Genomic DNA, 20,793 nt, shown 5'->3' with positions numbered 1-20,793 from the left:
TATAGGGATACCGAGAGCCCCTGACCTGTTATAGGGATACCGAGTGCCCCTAACCTGTTATAGGGATACCGAGAGCCCCTGACCTGTTATAGGGATACCGAGTGCCCCTAACCTGTTATAGGGACACCGAGTGCCTCTAACCTGTTATAGAGACACCGAGTGCCCCTAACCTGTTATAGGGATACCGAGAACCCCTGACCTGTTATAGGGGTACCGAGAGCCCCTAACCTGTTATAGGGACACCGAGTGCCTCTAACCTGTTATAGGGATACCAGGTACCCCTAACCTGTTATAGGGATACCGAGTGCCTCTAACCTGTTATAGGGATACCGAGAGCCCCTAACTGTTATAGGGATACTGGGAACCCTCAGCCTGTTCTAGGGACACCGGGTACCCCTAACCTGTTCTAGGGAAACCAGGTACCCCTAACCTGTTATAGGGATACCGGGTACCCCCATCCCCGTGCAGGGATAACAGCAGACCCCAGCCTGGTACAGGGCTCCCTCGGGACCCCCGGCAGTGCGGGTACCGGGTGTCCCCAGCTCGGGGGGGGGGATAGCGGGTTGGCTGCCGGGCTCGGGCCGGGCGGGGGTCGCTCCGGGACTACCGTGCCCGTGGTGCCGCGGGGCGGGCGGGGCGCGCGGCGCATGCGCGGGGCGGGGGCGGCGCGGGGGGGGCGGCGGTGCCGCGGCGGCGGCGGCGGCGATGGCGGCGGAGCGGCGGCCGGTGCCCGGCCTGGACGAGTTCGCGGGGCAGAGCTGGAGCGCCTGGCTGGAGCGGGCCGGGCCGCCCGCCGACACCGGTGAGGGCGGCGGCGGCGGGGGGGGCTTCGCGACCGGGGCCGCGCCCGCCGACCCCCGGTCCGAGCGCCGCCGCGCGGCGGGCGGGCAACGGCACCGGGAGAGGGGAGTCCGGCACCGGGAAGCGGCAGCAGGGCATCCCGCACCGGGCGCTGGGAACGGGGCATCCTGCACTGGGAACCGCCGACGGAGCATCCTCCACCGGGCGCTGGGAACCGAGAGGAGCAGGTTCTGCACCGGCTCGTTCTGCTCTGGGAACGGGGCACCGGGAACAGGGGCATCCTGCGCTGGACAGTGGGAAACAGGGCACTGGGAACCCGGTACGGGGCATCGAGACCTGGCACCCTGACCTCCAGTACCGGGAGCTGGGCGCACAGCAGAGGGTGCCGGGTCTGGGTGCCCAGGGCAGGATTCCCAGTGCTCAGTTTGTGGTGCAGGTTGTCCTGGCATGTCCTAGGATGTTCCCTGGCACTGGGAACTGGACACCTGGAATGAAGCATCCTGTACCAGCACCTGGCACTGGGAACAGGGCAGCCAGACCTGGCACCCTGCACTGGGAATCAGACAGTGGGAATGGGCACCCTGCACTGGGAATGGGCACCCTGCACTGGGATCCTGGCACTGGGAATGGAGCACCCTGCACTGGGAATGGGCACCCTGCACTGGGAAACTGGCACTGGGAATGGGCACCCTGCACTGGTAACTTGGTACTGGGAATGGGGCACCCTGCACTGGGATCCTGGCACTGGGAATGGGCACCCTGCACTGGGATTCTGGCACTGGGAATGGGCACCCTGCACTGGGATCCTGGCACTGGGAATGGAGCACCCTGCACTGGGAATGGGGCACCCTGCACTGGGATTCTGGCACTGGGAATGGGGCACCCTGCACTGGGATCCTGGCACTGGGAATGGAGCACCCTGCACTGGGAACTGGGCACCCAGCACTGGTAACCATGCACTGGGAATGTGGCACCCTGCACTGGGAATGGGCATCCTGCATTGGGAATGGGCATCCTGCATTGGGAACCAGAAACTGGGAATGGGCACCCTGCACTGGGAACCAGACACTGGGAATGGGGCACCCTGCACTGGGAAACTGGCACTGGGAATGGGCACCTTGTACTGGCACCTGGAATCTAGCACTGGGCATGCAGAGCTGACAGCCAGCACTGGGAACTGGGCACCCAGCACTGGTAACCATGCACTGGGAATGTGGCACCCTGCACTGGGATTCTGGCACTGGGAATGGGCATCCTGCACTGGGAAACTGGCACTGGGAATGGGCATCCTGCACTGGGATCCTGGCACTGGAAATGGGCATCCTGCACCTGAACATGCAGAACAGGAATGGGGCACCCAGCCCTGGGCACCAGACAGTGGGAATAGGATATCCTGCAATGGGTACCTGGCACCGGGAACTGGGCACTGGGAACCTTACACTGGGCATCCAGACCTGGCACCCAGCACTGGGAACTGGGAATGGGCACTTCCTGCACTGGGAATGTGGCATCCAGCAGCGGGCACCAGGAACTGGGACTGGGAACCTGGCACTGCACAGCCAGACATGGCACCTGGTGCCAGGAACTGGGCACTCAGCACTGAGAACTGGCATGGGGCATCCTACAAAAGTTGCCCAAACATTAGGAACCTTGCACTGGACACTGGGCACCTGGAAGCAGGCACCCTGTGCTTCCACTGGGAACTGGGCACTAGGCAGCCATGCTGGGCACTGGGATTCAGGAACTGGGCACCAATGTGGCACCAGGCAGCCCAGTCTGCCCACTGGGAACCCTGTGCCCATTACTGGATGCCCCATCCTGGATTCCAGTGGAGTCCAGTGGGCACTGGTGGGAGCAGAGCAGTACCTGGAGAGCCTGGACTGGGAATTAGTTGCCATCATTGCCCCAGACCAGGAGGTACTGGGATCCCCAGGTGGGACACTGGGATATCCTGCTCTGGGAACTGGGCAGGGCACACTGGAGCCAGGTGCTCCTTACTGGGAGTGTCCCAGTGGGCTCTCAGCACTGAGACTGGCTGTCCACCAGTCACGGTGCACCTGAATGGGTCTGGGTGCCCAGCATGGCACAGCTAGATGGCACTGGGCACCCAGTATGGCATGGCCAGGCAGGCAGGACTGGTTACCCAGCATGGCACAGCTTGATGGCACTGGGCACCCAGTATGGCATGGCCTGATAGGACTGGGGATGGACTGGGCACCCAGTTTGGCACAGTTGGCTGGGTCACCATTGCCCCTGGCTCAGTGGCCACCAGTGCCCCCAGAACAGAGGCCAGGCACAGCCAGTGGGGCCACGAGTGTATGGGAACCGGGGTGACCCAAGGGTGTCACATCCTGGGAGCAGGATGTTCCCAGGGGTGTCATGTGCCACACTGGGGTTTCCTCAGGGATGGGGCTGTCCCCAGGGATGTCCCATCCCAGCACCAGGGTGTCCTCAGGGATGTTCCATCCCAGGGGAAACATGTCCCAGGGATGTCACATCCCAGGAGTGTCACATCCCATGCTGGGATGTCCCCAGGAACATCCTGCTGGCACTGGGCTGTCAGGATGGGGACCCTGGAGATGGTGACACACCACAGGGCGACGTCACTCACAGGATGCTCTGTCTCTCTGGTCTGATTTTGTCTGGTTTAATTGTTCCAGGAGCAGGGATGCCAGGACCACCCCTGTGTGGGAGCACCGGGACCGTCCGTGTGCCAGCCACTGACAGGATTTTGTCTCTGGCAGGATCAGGGTCAGAGCTGGAGGAGAATGGCAAGAATGGCAGCAAGAAACTGGACACCATGACCCTGATTAAAGAAGGTGAGCTCCTCTCTGGGGTGAAACCCAGCATTCTGGGGCTGTGTGAGCTGGGGTCCTTGTCTGCAGTGCTCCCAGCAGCACCAGGTGTGTGCCAGCTCACTGAGCTCTCCCCACAGACATGGACATCTTCGGGCACTGCCCTGCGCACGACGAGTTCTACCTGGTGGTGTGCAACCACTGCAGCCAGGTGGTGAAGCCCCAGGCCTTCCAGAAGCACTGTGGTGAGCCAAGGAATTTGGGGAATGGCTGTTCCACCCTGTGGTGCTGGGAACAGCACCGGGAATGCCACCAGGGCTGGCTGGGGGGGTACAGCCTAGGGGCAGGGAGGGGGCTCGCAGCAGTGTGAGCTCTGGTGTGGGCTAACAGTGGGGTTACCCCATTTCATGCCATGCCATGCCATGCCATGCCATGGGTCCCATCCCATCCCGTGGGTCCCATCCCATCCCATGGATCCCATCCCATGGATCTCACCTCACCCCATCCCATGGATCCCATCCCATCCCACCTCATCCCACCCCATCCCATGCCACCCCACCCCACCCCATCCCATGGATCCCATCCCATGGATCCCATCCCATGCATCCCATCCCACCCCACCCCACCCCATCCCCCCTCACCCCATCCCATGGATCCCATCCCATGGATCCCATCCCATCCCACCTCATCCCATGGATCCCATCCCATGCCATCCCACCCCATCCCATCCCATGGTTCCCATGCCATCCCACCCCACCCCATCCCATGGATCCCATCCCATGCATCCCATCCCATGCATCCATCCCATCCCATCCCATCCCATCCCATCCCATCCCATCCCATCCCATCCCATCCCATCCCATCCCATGGATCCCATCCCACCTCATCCCATGGATCCCATCCCATGGATCCCATCCCATCGATCCCATCCCATGCCATCCCACCCCATCCCATGGATCCCATCCCATGGATCCCACCCCATCCCATCCCTCTGGCAGAACGCCGGCACGGCCCACTCAGCAAGCTCTATGCCCGTGCCGCCGCGTGCCACGTGGCCGTGAACGGGCAGCCGGTGCCCGGCAGGACGCCCGGAGCAGCCAAAGCCCTGCAGGAGAAGCTCCCTGGTGCCCGAGGGAGAGCCCAGCCCCTCCCTGAGCACACGGACAAGGACAACAACCTCTGGTGAGCGCCGGCACGGGTGACACCGATGGGGGGTCACTTTGATGCCACCCACTCCTCCTCCCCAAAACTCTTTGTGGGGTCGCTTTGATGCCACCCACTCCTCCCCAAAACTCTCTTCCCACAGCTTGTTTGTGCCCGTGGTGAACCTGGAGAAGATCCCCAGCATTCCCAAACCGGACGGGCACGGGATCAAGGTGCCCCCCAAAGCCGTCCCCACCAACTCCAAGGAATCCCTGGGGAAACCCGCGGCTGCCGCGGTGCCCAAAGAGCCCCCGGTGCCCGCCGGGGTCGGGGGGGATTCGGCCATGCCGGAGAGCGTCCCTGCTCCGGGGGACAAGGATGTGGGGGCCCCCAAAGCGCCCCCCAGGTCCCACAGGAAGCTGGCGCGTGAGTCCCCCCTTTCCTTGCCGGCCATGGGGGGGGGGCGGATGATCCCAGCGGGGCCGGAATTCCGGCCTGGGGCCAGAATTCTAGCACTGGGGTAGGTACCAGGGGAGTGGCTCCCCCCTCTCCTCTGGAGGGTTGTTGGGGGGTCCCTGCCCTCCCCTCAGTTCTGGTTATCCTGTAGGTTTAGGGCCCCCACTTGGCTGTTCCCAAGGAATGGGCACAGCTCGGTTTGGATCCCCGAATTCGCACGTGTTGCTCCAAAAATGGGGGTCAAACGTGTGTCCCCCATAAAAATATGGAGGTAGAACAAGTGCCTCCCCCCCCCACAATATGGGGGTTGAAGTTGTGTCCCCCACAAAAATGTGAGAATTGAATATGTGACCCCCCCAAAAATATGGGGGTCAAATGTGCATTCCCCCCAAAATATGGGGGTTGAATACGTGGCCTCCAGAATAGAGGGGTTGAATATATGTCCCCCCAAAAATATGGGGTTTGGATGTGTCTCCCTCCAAAATAGGGGGGTCAAATGTGTCACTCCAAAATATGGGTGGTAAATGCGTGGTCCCCCAAGATACGGGGGTTAAACACATGTTCCCCCCAAAATACGTGGGTGAAACATGTGTCCCCCCAAAACACAGGGTTAAATGTGTAGCCTCTGAAAATGTGGGGGTTGAATACATGTCCCCCACAAAAATATGGGGGTTGGGCATGTGTCACCCCAAAACACAGGGATTGCACATGTGTCACCCCAAAATATGGAGTCTGGACCCACATCCCCCCGAAATATAGGGGCCAAATGTGTTGTCCTTCCCTAAATATGGGGGTCTAACACTTGCCCCCCCAAATGTGGGGGTCAAGCATGTATCACCCCAAAATATGTGTGTCAAATGTGTTTGCCACCCCAAAATATGGAGTTTGGATGTGTGCACCCCTCAGATATGGGGTTTGGACATATGTCACCCCAAAAGATGAGTGTTGGACACATATTCCCCAAAACATGGGAGTCAAACGTGCCCCCCTGCCTCCAAAATCCCAGAGCCAATTGCTGCTGTGCCCACAGACTCTCCCAGGTGATGGCAATGCCATTAGCAGGACCCAGGTGAAAATGGGGAGGTCATCCCAGGGAAGGGGCAAAAAAGGGGGGGGGAAGCCTCACCCTGCAGAGGAGCAAAAAAGGGAGGGAGCAGCACATGGTGAGCCCCCACCCCCTCCGAACCTCTCAGGGCTGTGTGTCCCCCCCAGAGCTGCTCCGAGGAGTGGGTGCTCCATGCCCAGCCCCAGTGGGGGGTGTTGGGGTGCACCCCCAGCACTCCCCAGCACCCTCTGCCTCCATGTCCCCCCAGGTAAGGAGTGTGACCTGAACAGGCAGTGTGGGGTGAGGAACCCCGACACCAACAAGCTCTGCACCCGCCTGCTGACCTGCAAGGTAGTGGGAAACGGGGAAGGGACACCCCAATATCCCAGGCTGGGTGTTTTGGGGGGTCCTGAGCCCCCTCCCTGCTGTCTCTCCCCCAGATCCACTCAGTGCACCAGCGCCGGGAGGTGCAGGGTCGGGCCAAGGATTTCGATGTGCTGGTGGCCGAGCTCAAGGCCAGCACCCGCCGAGGGGACCCCCCAAAGGACAGGAGCCCCCCTGAGAAGGAGCCACCACACCCTGCCCTACAGGACACCCCCTCACTGCTGCAGCCCCCCAGTACCCCTCCCTGCCGAGCCAGGCTGCCCCACTGCTTGCACCCCCCCAGGTGAGTGCCCCATGGGTTTGGGGAGGGGTCTCCTCTCACCTTTCCCCACCTGAACTGGAGGGGATGCATTGAAAGGGCAGGAATGGGAGTGGAGATTTGGGGATGGGGTCCATCTCACCCCCTCCCCACCTGGATTTGGGGGATGTGGATGGCAGCAGGGATTTGGGAGGTCCCATCTCACCTGCTGAATTTGGGAGATGTGGTTTGGAGCAGGGATTTGGGGGTCCTGTTCACCAGCTGAATTTGGGGGGATGTGGGTGGGAGCAGGGATTTGGGGGTCCCATCTCACGAGCTGAATTTGGGGGGATGTGGATGGGAACAGGGATTTGGGGAGTTCCTGTCTCACCCCCTCACCACCCAAATTAGGGGAAGATGTGGCTGGGAGCTGGGTTTTGGAGTTCCCATCTCATCTTTCCCCCCCTGCACTGGGGGATGTGGCAGGGCAGCAGGAATGTGAGTGCAGAATTGTGGGGTCCTGTCTCAGCCCCTCTGCACCTGAATTTGGAGGGGAAGTGGATGGAAGCGGGGATTTGGTGTGTGGGGGGGGTCCCATCTCTCCCCACCTGGATTGGGGGCACATTGTAGGGATTAGGAGTGGGGATTTGGGGGGGCTGGATATTGTCTCACATCGACCCCCCCAGTATCAAGCACCCCAAAAGTTCCTCTCTGGTGCAGGGCCCGACTTTCTTCTGCCAGTGACCCTGAGGATGCTCCAGCCACCTCTGGGGAGGGGAGCACAGGAGGCCTCCCCCTGCCCCTGCCCAAGGGGGGCAGCCGCGTGTCCAGCGAGGAGAGTGAGGAGGAGGGGGCTGAGGAGCCCCCCCGGGCCCCAGTGCGCCCACCCCGGCCTCAGGCGGTGAGTGAGGGGACCCCAGAGCTGGGCAGGGACCCCCAAATCCACCAGTGACCCATCCATGTGAAACCCCAGAGTGGGACAGGGACCCCCAAATCCACCAGTGACCCATCCATGTGAGACCCCAGAGTGGGACAGGGACCCCCAAATCCACCAGTGATCCATCCATGTGAGAGACCCCAGAGTGGGACAGGGACCCCAGCTCCACCAGTGACCAGAGTGGGGCAGGGACCCCCAGCTCCACCAGTGACCCATCCATGTGAGACCCCAGAGCAGGGCAGGGACCCCCAAATCCACCAGTGACCGGAGTGGGACAGGGAGCCCCAAATCCCCCAGTGACCCATCCATGTGAGACCCCAGAGCAGGGCAGGGACCCCCAGCTCCCCCAGTGACCCCTCCCCATGTCCTGTTCCCGGCTCTGTGCCAGGTGGGTGGTTGAGTTGGGGGTGTGGGGGGGCTGCAGTGACCCTGGCACGGTGCCCCCCCAGTTCTGCACCTTTGGCAGCCGCCTGGTCACCCCGGGCTGTTACGTGTTCGACCGGCGGCTGGACCGGTTCTGTGCCGCGCTGGGCTCCATGCTGGAGCAGCACCTCAGCGCACACAGGTGGAGGTGAGGGGGGCCCAGGGGACCAAGCCTGGAGTTTGGGGTCCCTGGGGTCCCAGCGTGGTGTTGGGACTGAGGGGGAGGAAGGGAGTGGGGATTTGGGGGGTTTTGTTGCACTCCTCCCCCCAGTCAAAGTGAGCGGGGTAAGGTGGGGGTGCAGGGATGTGAGTGGGAAATGAGGAGGTCTCATTTCACCCCATTCTGATCCAGACTGAGGAGGATAAGGTGGGGATGGAGGGATGGGAGCAGGGATTTGGGACTCCCTCCCTACCTGAATCAGGAAGGATTGGGGAGACAAAGATGGGAGTGGGGATTTGAGTGGTCCTATTTCATCACCTTCTCACCCAAATTGGGAAAGACAAGATGGGGTGCAGGACTGAGAGCAGAGATTGGGGTGGGGGGTTTTCTGTTCACCCCCTCCTCACCTGAATTGTGGTGTAATGGAGATTTGAGGGGATGTCCTGTTTCACCCCTCTCCATCCAAACTCGGGGGGACAAGTTGGGGATGCGGGGCTGGGAGTGAGAACTTGTGGGGGTTCCCATCTCACCTTTCCTGAACTGGGGAGGACAAGGTGGGGCTGGAGGGATGGGAATGGGGATTTGGAGGGATGGGAATGGGGATTTGGAGGGGTCCCATCTCACCTTTCCATACCTGAATTGGGGAGGACAGGGTAGGGCTGGAGGGATGGGAATGGGGATTTGGAGGGGTCCCATCTCACCTTTCCATACCTAAATTGGAGAGCACAGGGTGGGGCCAGAGGGATGGGAATGGGGATTTGGAGGGGTCCAGAATGGGGATTTGGAGGGGTCCCATCTCACCTCTCTCCCCTGAACTGGGGGGATATGGTTGGGAGCAGGAGTTTTGGGGGCTCCCCATCTCACCCACCCCCTCCCTTCCCACAGGAAGATCCCTCCAGCCGTCGTCCCCCCTCTTCACCTCCCCGCAGCCCCCCCCAGCCCCGCTGCCCCCCTTTACGGCCCCGCAGCCCCTTCCCCGCCGCTCCGGAGCCTCTCGGGGGCCGGGGGCTGCCGGCTCCCCACCAGCCTCACCTACACCGTGGGGTCCCCGCCGGCGGCGGCCGCCTGCAGCCAGCCCGAGTGCGGCGGAGGGGGCTCGCAGTCCATCACCTCCCCGCTCCCCGCCAACACCCCCTCGCCCTCCTTCAGCAAACTGCCCCCCGGCAAGGCCAGCAGATCCCCCCGGGCACGGGACGCGGAGCCCCGGCCCTGGCAGCCCCCGCCCAGGGCCGGCAGCCCCCCCTACAAACGGACCTGTTTGGGGGACAGCGTCAAGGGCAAAAATCAGGGCTTGGCTCCCCCTGGCAAGACGAAACTCACCCCGCCGGCTTCGCCCTCCATCGCCCTCCTCAACGGGACCCCGCGGGTGCGGCGGCCGCCCCCGGGCCAGCCCTGCCGGGGCCCCCCCGCCGCCCGCGACCCCCAAACGCCGCCGCTGCCCCCCGGGCTGGGGCTGGGGGCGCCGCCCCGGGGGCTCTCCGAGGATGAGGTGAAGAAGCGCAAGAACGCGGCCACCTACTGCCGAGCCCTGAAGGGCAAGGCCGCGCCCGGCCTGCCCGGGCCCCCGGGCCCGCCCGGCTCCGGCACCTCCGGCTCGGGAGGCTCCGTCCGCAGGAAGAAGCCGGGGACGCCCCTGGGGTTCGAGGAGAAGAGGAGCGCCCTGAAGGTAGGACTGGGGGGTGGTGAGGCAGGGGGACCCCCACTGAGGGACCAGCAGGGATTGGGGACACTGGGATTGGGATCACTGTGCCCTGAGGGATGGCCTGTGCCGGGGGGACATCGTGGGATGGAAGGGGAAAAGCACCGGGACATGCTGGGCTGTGAGGGGACACCCTGTGCTATGGGGACATCCTGGTCTGTAGGGGGACACCCTGTCCTGTGGTGGGGGGACACCCTGTCCTGTGGTGGGGGGACACCCTGTCCTGTGGGGATACCCTGAGGACCTCCCCAAGCCTGGGGACACCGTGGGGCTCCCCTGAGCCTGTGGAGAGTCCCTGCAGGTCCCCTGTCCCCTCTGACTCGTCCCCTGTCCCCCCTGCAGTCCAAAGCTCATTAACAGAGGGGTCACCGGGGGCCCCCCCTGTGTCCTCCCCACCGGGAAACGCCAGAAAACCGATGAAGGGGGAAAAAAGAAAAAATCCCAAGGAAACATGAAGGAAAAATCCCAAACTTCCAGAAAATACCTCAAAACTCTCACTTCTGTTCTCTTGCTGCTAAACCAGCCCCGGGAGGGGGGGGCGGCACTGGGGACCCCCCCCGGACCTCCCGGGGCCCCGTCGGCCGCGGATATTTATAAGAAACGGTTGTTGCTGTTTTTGTTCTTTTTGTAAAAAAAACAAAGAAAGAGGAAAAAAAAAAGAGTTGTGTGGTGGGGGATGGGGGAAAGGGGGTGCTGGGGGGCTGTGGGTTTGGGGGTGGGGGGGCTCAGTGGGGCAGGGGGATACTGGAATTATTGGGGGGCTGGGGCAGTGTCACTGGGGAGCTGGAAGGGGTCACTGGAGTTGTTCAGATGTTGAGGGGGCAGTGGGGTCCTGGGGGGCTCATTGCAGGGACTGTGGAGGAGCAGAGGGGGTCTTTGGGGTGCTGGGGGGGCTGTGGGGCTGGGCAGGGGTTCATAAAGGTCTCTGGGAGGCTGAGGGCATCATTGGGGTGCTGGGGGGCCTTTCTGGGGAGTATAGGGGGTTTTTGGGGTGCTGCAGGTGGGCAGGGCCCCATAAAGGTCTTTGGGGGGCTTTCTGGGGACTATAGGGGTGCTGCAGGGTGGGCTCTGCCCACCTGGGCCCTGCCCACCCCATAAGGGTCTTTGGGGGGCTGGGAGATGGTCAATGGGGTCATTGAGATTCTGGGAGTTCTCTGGGGTGCTGGGTGGTGGTAAATGGGGTCACTGGGGTGCTGGGGAGGCTCAGTGAATGGATGGGGGCATACTGGGGACCACAGGAGAGTTTTGGGGTGCTCGGGGGACAAGTGAGGTTCATTGGGGTGCTAGGAGGGTACAGGGGACCACAGAGAGTCTTTGGGGACTTTGGGGGGCGGTGGGAGATCAGTGAATTGCGAGAGGGTGCCTCAGTTCAGAGGGGAGGTCCTGGGGACCATGGGGGGTCATTAGGGTGCTGCAGGGGTTAGAGGGCACTGGGGACCACAGGGGGTCTTTGGGGTGCTGGGGGGACAGGTGGGGGACCATAAGGGTCATTCGGGGGCTAGGGGTGTCAGTGGGGTGCTGGGGTGAGCAGGGGCTGGCCATAGGGGGGTGCCCAGAGCCCCCTCCCAGCACAGCGTGTCGGGGTCGGGGTCACACTGGGATGGGCACACTGGGGTGACTGGGGTGCCTCCCCCTGCCCCCCTACTTCATTCCCCTGCACCCCAGATGGGGTGGGCAGGGCAGCAGGGCCCGGGGGGTCCCCCAGCAGTGCCACCCTGTCCCAAACCCACCCTCACCCCAGCAGGGGGACACCCCTGGGAGCCCCCCAGAAGGGTGAAGGTTGCACAGGCACGAGGGAAACACGTTTATTTTGGCCAAGGCATCGCTGGGCATTGCCCAGGGTAGGGGGGGGAAATCCAGGGTGGGGGCACAGGGGACACAGGCTGGGCTGGCATGGGGACACCCATGGGCACCCATGGGAGGGGGCACCCCCTTTTTGGGGTGCAGGAGCCCCCGGGTCCCACCCCCTGCAGGGGAGGGGGCTCTGCTTGCAGCTGTGGGGTGCAGGGGGGGTCAGGAGGTGTTGGGGGTTCCCCAGGGGGTTGACACACCCCCGGTGTCCCCATGGGGGTGGCACATGCTCCCCGGGGGACTCATGCTTGGCCATGCACATGCCAAGGGGGGCAGGGGGAAAGGGGGAGCTGCAGGGAGGGGGGTTCTGCCCGGTGCTGCCGCTCCTGGGGGCTCAGAGCTGTCACTGTCCCTCAGTCCTCCAGTGCCTGGTGGGGCTGATGCCCTGCAGTTGGTGGCCACGCTGTCCTCACCGACGTGTCCCTGTGGTCCTGCAGTGACCTCGGCAGGGGCCAGGGATGATGCTCAGTCCTGAGGGGCAATGGCGGGACCCCCAAAAACGAGGGACACAGTGGTGGGAGTCTGGTCATCCCTCCTGTCCAGGGACAGGTCACAGCAGGACATTGTCCCCTTGGTGTGTCCCCTCACACCCTTGTCCTTTGCAGTCCCCCAATGACCTTGGCAGGGGCCAGGGATGATCTCAGTCCTGGGGGTGATGATGGGACCCCCAAAAGCTGGGGACACGGTGATGGGGGTCCAGCCACCCCTCCAGCCTGGGGACAGCTGGCAGTGGCAGTGGGGACACGGGATGTCCCTGGGGACTCCCCACAGTGTCCCCTCACACCCTTGTTTGTCCCTTGCAGTCCCTCAGTGATCTCAGCAGGGGCCAGGGATGATGCTCAGTCCTGAGGGTGATGGTGGGACCCCCAAAATCTGGGACATGGTGGTGGGGGTCTGGCCACCCTTCCTGCCCGGTGACAGGTGACAGTGGGGGACAGCCCCATGGTGTCACATCCTTGTCCCTTGTGGCTGCACAGGGACCTCGGTGGGGGCCAGCAGTGATGCTCCGTTCTGGGGGGCAATGGTGTTGCCCCCAGTTGGGGACATGGCAGCAGGGGTCCAGCCACCCCTTCTGCCCATGGCATGTCCATGGGGAACAGTGACAGCAGCAGTAGGAACACTGTAGGGGTGTCCTGGTGGACTGTCCCCATGGTGTGTCTCCTCACACCCACACGTCCCTCACAGTCCCTTTGTGGTCTCACTGGGGGTGTGGGACAATGCTCAGTCCTGGAGGTGATGATGGGAACCCCAAAAGTTGGGGCCATGGTGGTGGGGGTCCAGCCAACTCTCCTGCCCAGGGATGGGTCATGGTGGGAGACTGTCCCCAAAGTGTGTGTCACATCTTTGTCCCTCACTGTCCCATGGTGTCAGTGACTTTGGCGGGGCCAGCAGCGATGCTCAGTCCTGGGGTGTGATGGTGTGCCCCCCCCCAAGCTGGGGACACGGCAGTGGGGGTCTGGCCACCCCTTCTGCCCAGGGACAGCTTGCAGTGGCTGATATGGGGTGTCCCTGGGGACTGTCCCCACAGTGTCCCCTCACACGACGATGGGCGTGTCGGAGAAGACGGAACTCACCGAGTCTGGATCCGACACCTTCCTCTGCGCCTTGGGGCCCGGCCGGGCAGGCACCGGGGGGGTTCCCCCACCCTTGAACCGGCCATTCTGCCCCGTGCCAGCACCAGAGGCCACGTGGGACCCGCAGGGCTCCCCGGTGCCCCCGGCGTGGTTGGGGGTGGTGCTCAGCACCGAGGAGTTGATGCTGTCGTCCCGCGGCGCCGGCGGCTTCTCGGTGCCGCGGCAGCAGCAGCAGCGGCACGGGGTGAGGTACAGGTAGATGAGCACCAGCACCACGCTCAGGATGCAGCCCACCAGAGTGGTGTAGGCCGTGTTCAGCGTGTCGTGGGGGCCGTGCAGGGTGAAGTTGTGCACCAGCAGCTCCACGTAGAGGGTCTCGTTGAGGAGGGGTCCGGCCACCCAGCAGGAGTAAGTGCCGGCGTCCTCAGGGCGCAGCGCCCGCAGCTGGAGGCTGCCGTTGGCCAGCAGGACCACGCTGCCATTGCCCCCATCCCCCAGCACCCGCTCCCCGCCCGGCGTCACCCAGTGCCGGCTGCGCACGCCCTGCCAGCGGCTGTCGCAGCCCAGCGTCACGCTGTCCCCGAGGTGCGCCTCCAGCACGGCCTCCCGCGCCTTGCTGCAGTTGAGAGGCGGCTTGCCCGCCAGCTCCAGGATCTTGACGAGAGCCGTGGCTCCGGGCAGGAAGCAGCGCAGCTCGTCCTGGAAATCCTCCACGGCGCTGAGGTGGCGGCGGCGGCCGCGGTCCAGCAGCTGGAAGAGCAGGCAGTCGCAGGCCAGGGGGTTGTTGTGCAGGTAGAGGCGGTCGCGCAGCCAGGCGGGCAGCGCCTGCAGCTCCCCCGCGGGCACGGCCCGCAGCCGGTTGGCCGACAGGTCCAGCAGCGCCAGCTGCGGCAGCCGGGTGCCCTCCCGCAGCAGCTCCAGCGGGAAGCGGGCGATGCGGTTCTGCCCCAGGTAGAGCTTGCGCAGCCGGCCCAGGTTCTCGAAGGCCGTGCGATCCACCGTGGAGATCTCGTTGTTGTAGAGCAGCAGCACCTCCAGCTCGCCCAGGTCGCTGAACAGGTTCTCATCCAGCGTGCGCAGGCGGTTGGAGGACAGGTCGAGGTGGCGCAGGCGCGGCACGTGGGCGAAGGCCTCGGTGGACACAAAGGCCAGCCCGTTGTGGCTCAGCAGCAGCGCGTGCAGGTGTGGCAGCCGCGCCGGGGCCCAGTCCGCGCGCAGCCGCGTCACGTTGTTGTGGCTCAGGTCCAGCACGGCCGTGAAGCGCGGCAGAGGCGTCGGCACCGTGCTCAGGTTGGCCTGGGAGCAGCTCAGCAGGTTGGAGGCGCAGACGCAGCGTGGGGGGCAGCTCCCCGCTGCAGACCCCCACGGGGACAGCAGGGACAGAGCCAGCAGCAGGGACAGTGGCACTGTGGGGACACGCATGGCCACGCGCTGACGGGATGGTGGCATGATGGGGACAACGCAGAGTGGAGTGGGAGGGGGCTTCAGTCACATGGTGTCACGATGTGGGTGGCTTGGTCACCCAGTGGCACAGCACAGGGTGGCTTTCAGTCACACGGTGTCACGGCAGGCGGCAGGCTGAGGGCTCAGCAGGTGTCATGGTGCAGAGGCTTGGTCACTTGGTGTCACAGTCCAAGGTGGCTTTGGTCACCCAGTGGCAGGTGCCACGCTGGTTGATCACTTGTCACAGTCCAGGCTGGCTTTGGTCCACCAGTGTCACAGCACATGCCAGGCTCAAGGCTCACCCAGGAGTCACGGCACAGGGTGGTTTGGTCACCCAGTGTCACAGCACGTGCCAGGCACAGGGTCCCCCCCGTGTCACAGCACCTGCAGATCTGGCTGCTCACCTGGTGCCATGGCAGGGGGTGCTTGGTGTCACAGCGCTGTCATCAGGCGCTGTGGTGTGCACCCAGTGTCACTGCCTGGGGTAGCTGTGCTCCCTCGGTGTCACGACATGGAATGGCTTTGTGCCCCGGTGCTCCCCCGGTGTCACGACATGGAATGTGCCCCGGTGCTCCCTCAGTGTCACGGCTTGGGGGGGTTCTCTCCTGGTGTCACAGGGTGTCCCTGGGTCGCTGCCCACCAGGTCACGGTGCGGGGTGGCTCTGTCTCCACTGTCACCACGTGTCCCCCCTGTCACGGCCCTCCCAGGCCACGTCTGGCCCGGGGCTCCTGCTGCTCCCCCCGGCCAGGATTCCCCCCCCCGCCCGGTCCCGGCCGTGCTGCGGACGGAGCGGCGGAGGATGCTCGCTGCCTCCCTCCCCCCTTCCTCCCGGGGCGTTACCGGGGCTGGGCTCGGGCCTGGGCCGGGGATGGGCTCGGAGCGTTACCGGGCCCGGTGCGGTGGCGGCCGGGCAGGGCCGGGCCCAGACGAACCGAACCGAACCGAGTCAAGCGGAGCCGAACCGAGGGAATCCCAGCGGGGTCGAACCGAGCCGAGAGAAGCCGAACCGAGACGAGCTGAGCCGAGTGAGGCCGCAGAAAGTCGAGCGGGCCGCGCCGAACCAAGCCAGGCCGAACCGGGCCGGGCCGAACCTCCCCGATCCTCCCCGAGCTCAGCCGAGCAGAGCCGAGCCGGGCCCGAAGGCAGCCGAATCTTCCCGATCGTCCCCGAACTGAGACGAGCGGAGCCGAGCCTGGCCCGAACGTAGCCGAACGGTTCCGACCCGGCCCGAGTGCGGCCGAACCGCCTCGATCCGCCCCGGGACGGGGTCTGGGGCCGGCCCGGTGCGCTCGGCCCGGCCCCATTGGCTGCGGCCGCTCTGCGCTCCGCCAATGGCGGCAGCGCGCGGCTTAACCCGCCCGGCGCCGCGGCACCGGCACCGTCACGACCCGTGTGCGACCACCGGTCCGTGTCCTACCCCAGCCCCGGGCCCGTGTGCGACCCCAGCCCCATCTCCGATCCCAGCCCCGGCCCCAGGTCTGACCCCAGCCCCGCTCCCGTGTCCCACCTCAGCCCCGGCCCCATCCTACACCGGCCCCATGTCCTACACCCCTATCCCGTGTCCTACACCAGCCCCATGTCCGACTCCAGCCCCCGGCCCCATGACCGACCTCGACCCCACTGCCCAGCCCCAGCCCCGGCCCCGTGCTCATTTCTCTCCCCAGCCCCAGCCCTATGTCCGACCCCGTCCTCATCCCTGTCCCGGCCCGTCCCCACTCCCCACTCCACTCTCTATCCTCCTTCACACCCCTGTTCCTGTCCCCATCCCGTCTTTATTCTCATCCCACTCTCCCTCCTCAGCTTCGTCCCCACCCCCATCCTCATGCCCCTATTTATTCCCATCCCTATCCTGTATCCCTATCCCCTTCTCCATCATCCCAATCCCATGCCCATCCCTATGCCCCATCTCTATCCTCACACTTATCACCTATCACCCATCCTCATTCCCATTTCTGTCCTCTATCCCCACCACCCCCCTTCCATCACTGTCCTCATCCTTGTCCCCATCTCCCATTCCCATCCTCTCCCCATCCTCATTCTTATCCCTGTCCTCTGTCCCTATCCCTGTCCTCATCCCCATCCCATCCCTGTTCTCATCCCTATTTCCACTTCATCCAATACAATCCAATCCCATCCTGGTTCTCATCCTCATCCCCATCCCTGTCCCCATCCTTATCCCTATCCTATCCCCATCTCCATCCCATCCCATCCCATCCCACCCCATCCCTGTTCTCATCCCCATTTCCATTTTATCCCGTCCAATCCAACCCAATCCCATCTCATCCCCATCCCCATCCCTATTCCCGTCCCCATCCCCATCCCTGTCCTCATCCCCATCATCTCTATTCCATCCCTAACCCCATCCCCATCCCTGTCCCCATCCCCATCCCCTCTATTCCACCCCTGTCCCCATCCCCATTCCTCTCCTATCCCCATCTCCATCCCCACGCCATCCCCTGTCAGCCCCAGCCCCATCCCACTCCCATCCCCTCTCCTGACAGCACAGCCCCATATTTCCCATTCCCCGAATTCCTTTCCCACCCCGGGACTCCCCTGCCCCAGCCCCCGAGGGGCTCTCCTGGGTGTGCCAGCCCCAGCCAGCAGGGAGCCCCGCACCCCCCACTCGTGGCTCTGCTTCCCGGGAGTATTTTTAGATCCAAACATTCGTGCCGGATTTTGGGTCCAAAATTAGAGGGAAAAGAGCTGGAACAAACCATGCTGGGATGATGCAGCTTTTTATTGCAAGGGGGGGCAGGGATTAGAAGGAAGCCCTGGAACACAGAACAGGATGTCCTCAGGGTGCCCCTCACCCTGTTCCCTTCACCCCAACTTCCCCCCCCGGCTGGATACCCCCCCTAATCAGACAGGGAATTTTGTCCTTGGGTCGTCCTTATTTTCCCAGTTTTAATCCAGGAGTTAATCCCTGCCCAGAACCCACTGCCCGCGCCCCTCCCGACAGCCGGCCCCACCCACACCCGCACATCCCCGGGCCACACCGGGGGCCCCGAGTGTCGCAGGGGACAGCAGGAGGGGTCCGGGGGCATGCGGAACGTGGGAGCACACGTGTGTCAGCACACACAGACACACACACACACATACAGACACACAGACACAGACAGACACACGTGTGCACAGCCCAGGGATGTGTGTGTGCCCCTTACACACACACACACACAGACACACACACAGACAGACACACAAACACACGCACAGACACACACACAGACACACAAACAGACACAGACAGACACACAGACACAGACACACACACAGACACAGACACAGACACAGACAGACACACAGACACACACACACACAGACCCATACACACACACACAGACAGACAGACACACACACACACAGACACAGACACACACACACACACAGACACACACACACAGACACAGACACACACACAGACAGACACAGACAGACACACAGACACACACACACACACAGACACAGACACAGACAGACACACAGACACACACACACACAGACATACACACACACAGACAGACACACACACACACAGACACACACACACACACAGACACACACACACACAGACACACACACACAGACACAGACAGACACACAGACACACACACACACAGACACATACACACACACACAGACAGACACATACACACAGACACACACACAGACACACACACACAGACACACACACGCACAGACACATACACAGACAGACACACAGACACACACAGACACAGACAGACAGACACACACACATACACACACACACAGACAGACACATACACACAGACACACACACAGACACACACACACAGACACACACACGCACAGACACATACACAGACAGACACACAGACACAGACACACACACACACACAGACACACACACACAGACACACACACACACACACAGACACAGACACATACACACAGACACACACACAGACACACACACACACAGACACACATACACACAGACACACATACACAGACAGACACACAGACACAGACACACACACACACACATACAGACACACAGACACAGACACAGACACACACACACACACACACACACACACACACAGGTGTGACCGTGCTTAACCCACGTGTCCATCAGGGGCTCTGCAGAGGGGACAGGGACGGGGGTACTGGGGTGCCAGGGGTGGGTACAGGGACACTGGTACCCCGAGGTGTTGGGGTGCTGGGGTGTCTGGATGCTGGGGTTTCACAACATTGGGTGCTGGGGTGCCAAGGTACTGCAGGATTTGGCTACTGAGGTATTGGGGTGCTGGTGGTGAGTACCCCAGGGTATTGGGGCACTGGGGTGCAGGGGTGCTGGGGGTGAGTACCCCAGGGTATTGGGGTGCTGGGGTGCCAGGGGCCGGGGGATGAGTACCCCAGGGTATTGGGGTGCTGGGGTGCCAGGGGCTGGGGTGCAGGGGTGCAGGGGTGCTGGGCTATGGATAGCCTGGGATATTGGGGTGCTGGGGTGCCAGAATGTTGAGGTACTTGGGGGAGCAGAGTACTGGGGTTCTGGGGTGCCAGGACAATGAGGTACTGGGGTACCACTGCTCTGGGGCACTGGGGTGTTGGACTGCTGGGGTGCCAGGGTCCTGGGATAATGGGGTGCTGGGGTAGCAGGATGTTGGGGTGTCAGCAGTCTTAGGATGCCACGGTGCTGATATCTTGGAGTGCCAGGACACTGGGTATTGGGGTGCCAAGGTATTGGGTACTGGGGTGCCAGGATGTTGGGGTACTGGGGGCCCAAGGTGCTGGCATAGGGGGGTGCTTGAGGACTGGGTGTTAGGGTGCCAAAATAATGGGTACTGGGGTGCCAGGGGCTGGGATAGTGGAGGGACAGTGCACTGAAGTACTGGGGTGCCAAGGTACTGGGATGAAGGGATGCTGAGGTGCTGAGGGCCCAAGGTGCTTGGGAACTGGGGTGTGGGGTGCCAAAATAATGGGGTGCCAGGGGCTGGGACTGGGGTGCTGGGTGCTGAGATAGTGGGGTGACAGGGCACTGAGGTACTGGGGTTCCACTGCTCAGGGGCACTGGGATGTTTGGTTATTGGGGTGCCAGGGCACTGGGACACTGATAGGTGGGGGGACTGGGATGCCAGGGTGCTGAGGTATTGGGGTGCCATGTGCTGGGGTACTGGGGTGCCAAGGTATTGAGTACTGGGGTGCCAGGATGTTGGGGCACTGGGGTCCCAAGGTGCTGGGATAGGGGGGATGCTTGAGGATTGGGGTGCCAGGGGCTGGGATAGTGGGGTGCTTGGGAACTGGGCTGTGGGGTGCCAGCAGTGTCAGGGATCCCAGGGGTACCAGAGCGGGGTGTTTGCCACGGCGGGGTGTCCTCAGGTGTCCCACACAAGAGGAGGGTGCCCACAGGGGCTCCCACGAAAAGGGGGGGTTCCGTGTGTCCCCCCACTCTGTGGACAAGACAGAGGGGCCAGAGCCCGGGCAGGAGGGATCCCCGTGGATCCACCGTGCTCCTGCCCACCCGGAGCTCGCTGTTCCCGGTGCTCCCGGTGCTCCCGGTGCTCCCGGTGCTCCCGGTGTTCCCGGCGCTCCCGGTGCTCCCGGTGCTCCCGGTGCCCGGGGTCCCACCGGGAGCCGCCCGCGGGCCCCGGAATGCCGGGGCTGGTTCATCCGAGGTCGGGCGTTTCTAATCTGGTTTGGGTGGATTTATTTTTGGGAGCCCGTAGCCTGGCAATGGCCACGTGAGGCGCGGGGACACGCGTCACCCACGGATCACTCGTCACCCCCAGCCCGGGAATGCGAGTTGGTGACCGCGCATCCCACCCGGGCACCCTTGGGATGGGGCCAGGGCACTGCAGGGG

The 20,793-nt window shown here is 63.2% G+C and overlaps 2 protein-coding genes across 4 annotated transcripts; one reads left to right on the top strand and one right to left on the bottom strand.

The window, feature by feature from the left end:
• Positions 1-694: 694 nt before the first annotated feature.
• ATXN7L2 (ataxin 7 like 2) lies at positions 695-10,731 on the top strand. Of its 3 annotated transcripts, none has more exons than XM_066565386.1 (11): positions 695-802; positions 3,546-3,620; positions 3,737-3,841; positions 4,595-4,778; positions 4,903-5,165; positions 6,509-6,591; positions 6,681-6,907; positions 7,583-7,763; positions 8,249-8,370; positions 9,268-10,048; positions 10,424-10,731. In XM_066565386.1, exons 1-11 carry the CDS (start codon positions 706-708, stop codon positions 10,436-10,438), a joined length of 2,133 nt encoding a protein of 710 aa, XP_066421483.1. In that variant the 5' UTR covers positions 695-705; the 3' UTR covers positions 10,439-10,731. The 3 variants fall into 3 exon arrangements, with proteins under 3 accessions (XP_066421483.1, XP_066421486.1, XP_066421485.1); XM_066565389.1 differs by lacking the exon at positions 695-802 and adding an exon at positions 976-1,028; XM_066565388.1 differs by lacking the exon at positions 695-802 and adding an exon at positions 1,015-1,120.
• A 1,139-nt stretch (positions 10,732-11,870) lies between these two features.
• AMIGO1 (adhesion molecule with Ig like domain 1) lies at positions 11,871-15,680 on the bottom strand. The gene has a single exon (XM_066565347.1). It carries the CDS (start codon positions 14,953-14,955, stop codon positions 13,468-13,470), a length of 1,488 nt encoding a protein of 495 aa, XP_066421444.1. The 5' UTR covers positions 14,956-15,680; the 3' UTR covers positions 11,871-13,467.
• Between the last annotated feature and the right edge of the window lie 5,113 nt (positions 15,681-20,793).

The sequence above is a fragment of the Molothrus aeneus genome, chromosome 24 (assembly GCF_037042795.1).
Source record: "Molothrus aeneus isolate 106 chromosome 24, BPBGC_Maene_1.0, whole genome shotgun sequence".
NCBI lineage: Eukaryota > Metazoa > Chordata > Aves > Passeriformes > Icteridae > Molothrus > Molothrus aeneus.
The sequence above is the reverse complement of the archived record's forward strand: the minus strand, read 5'-3'. Positions and strand labels throughout refer to the sequence as shown.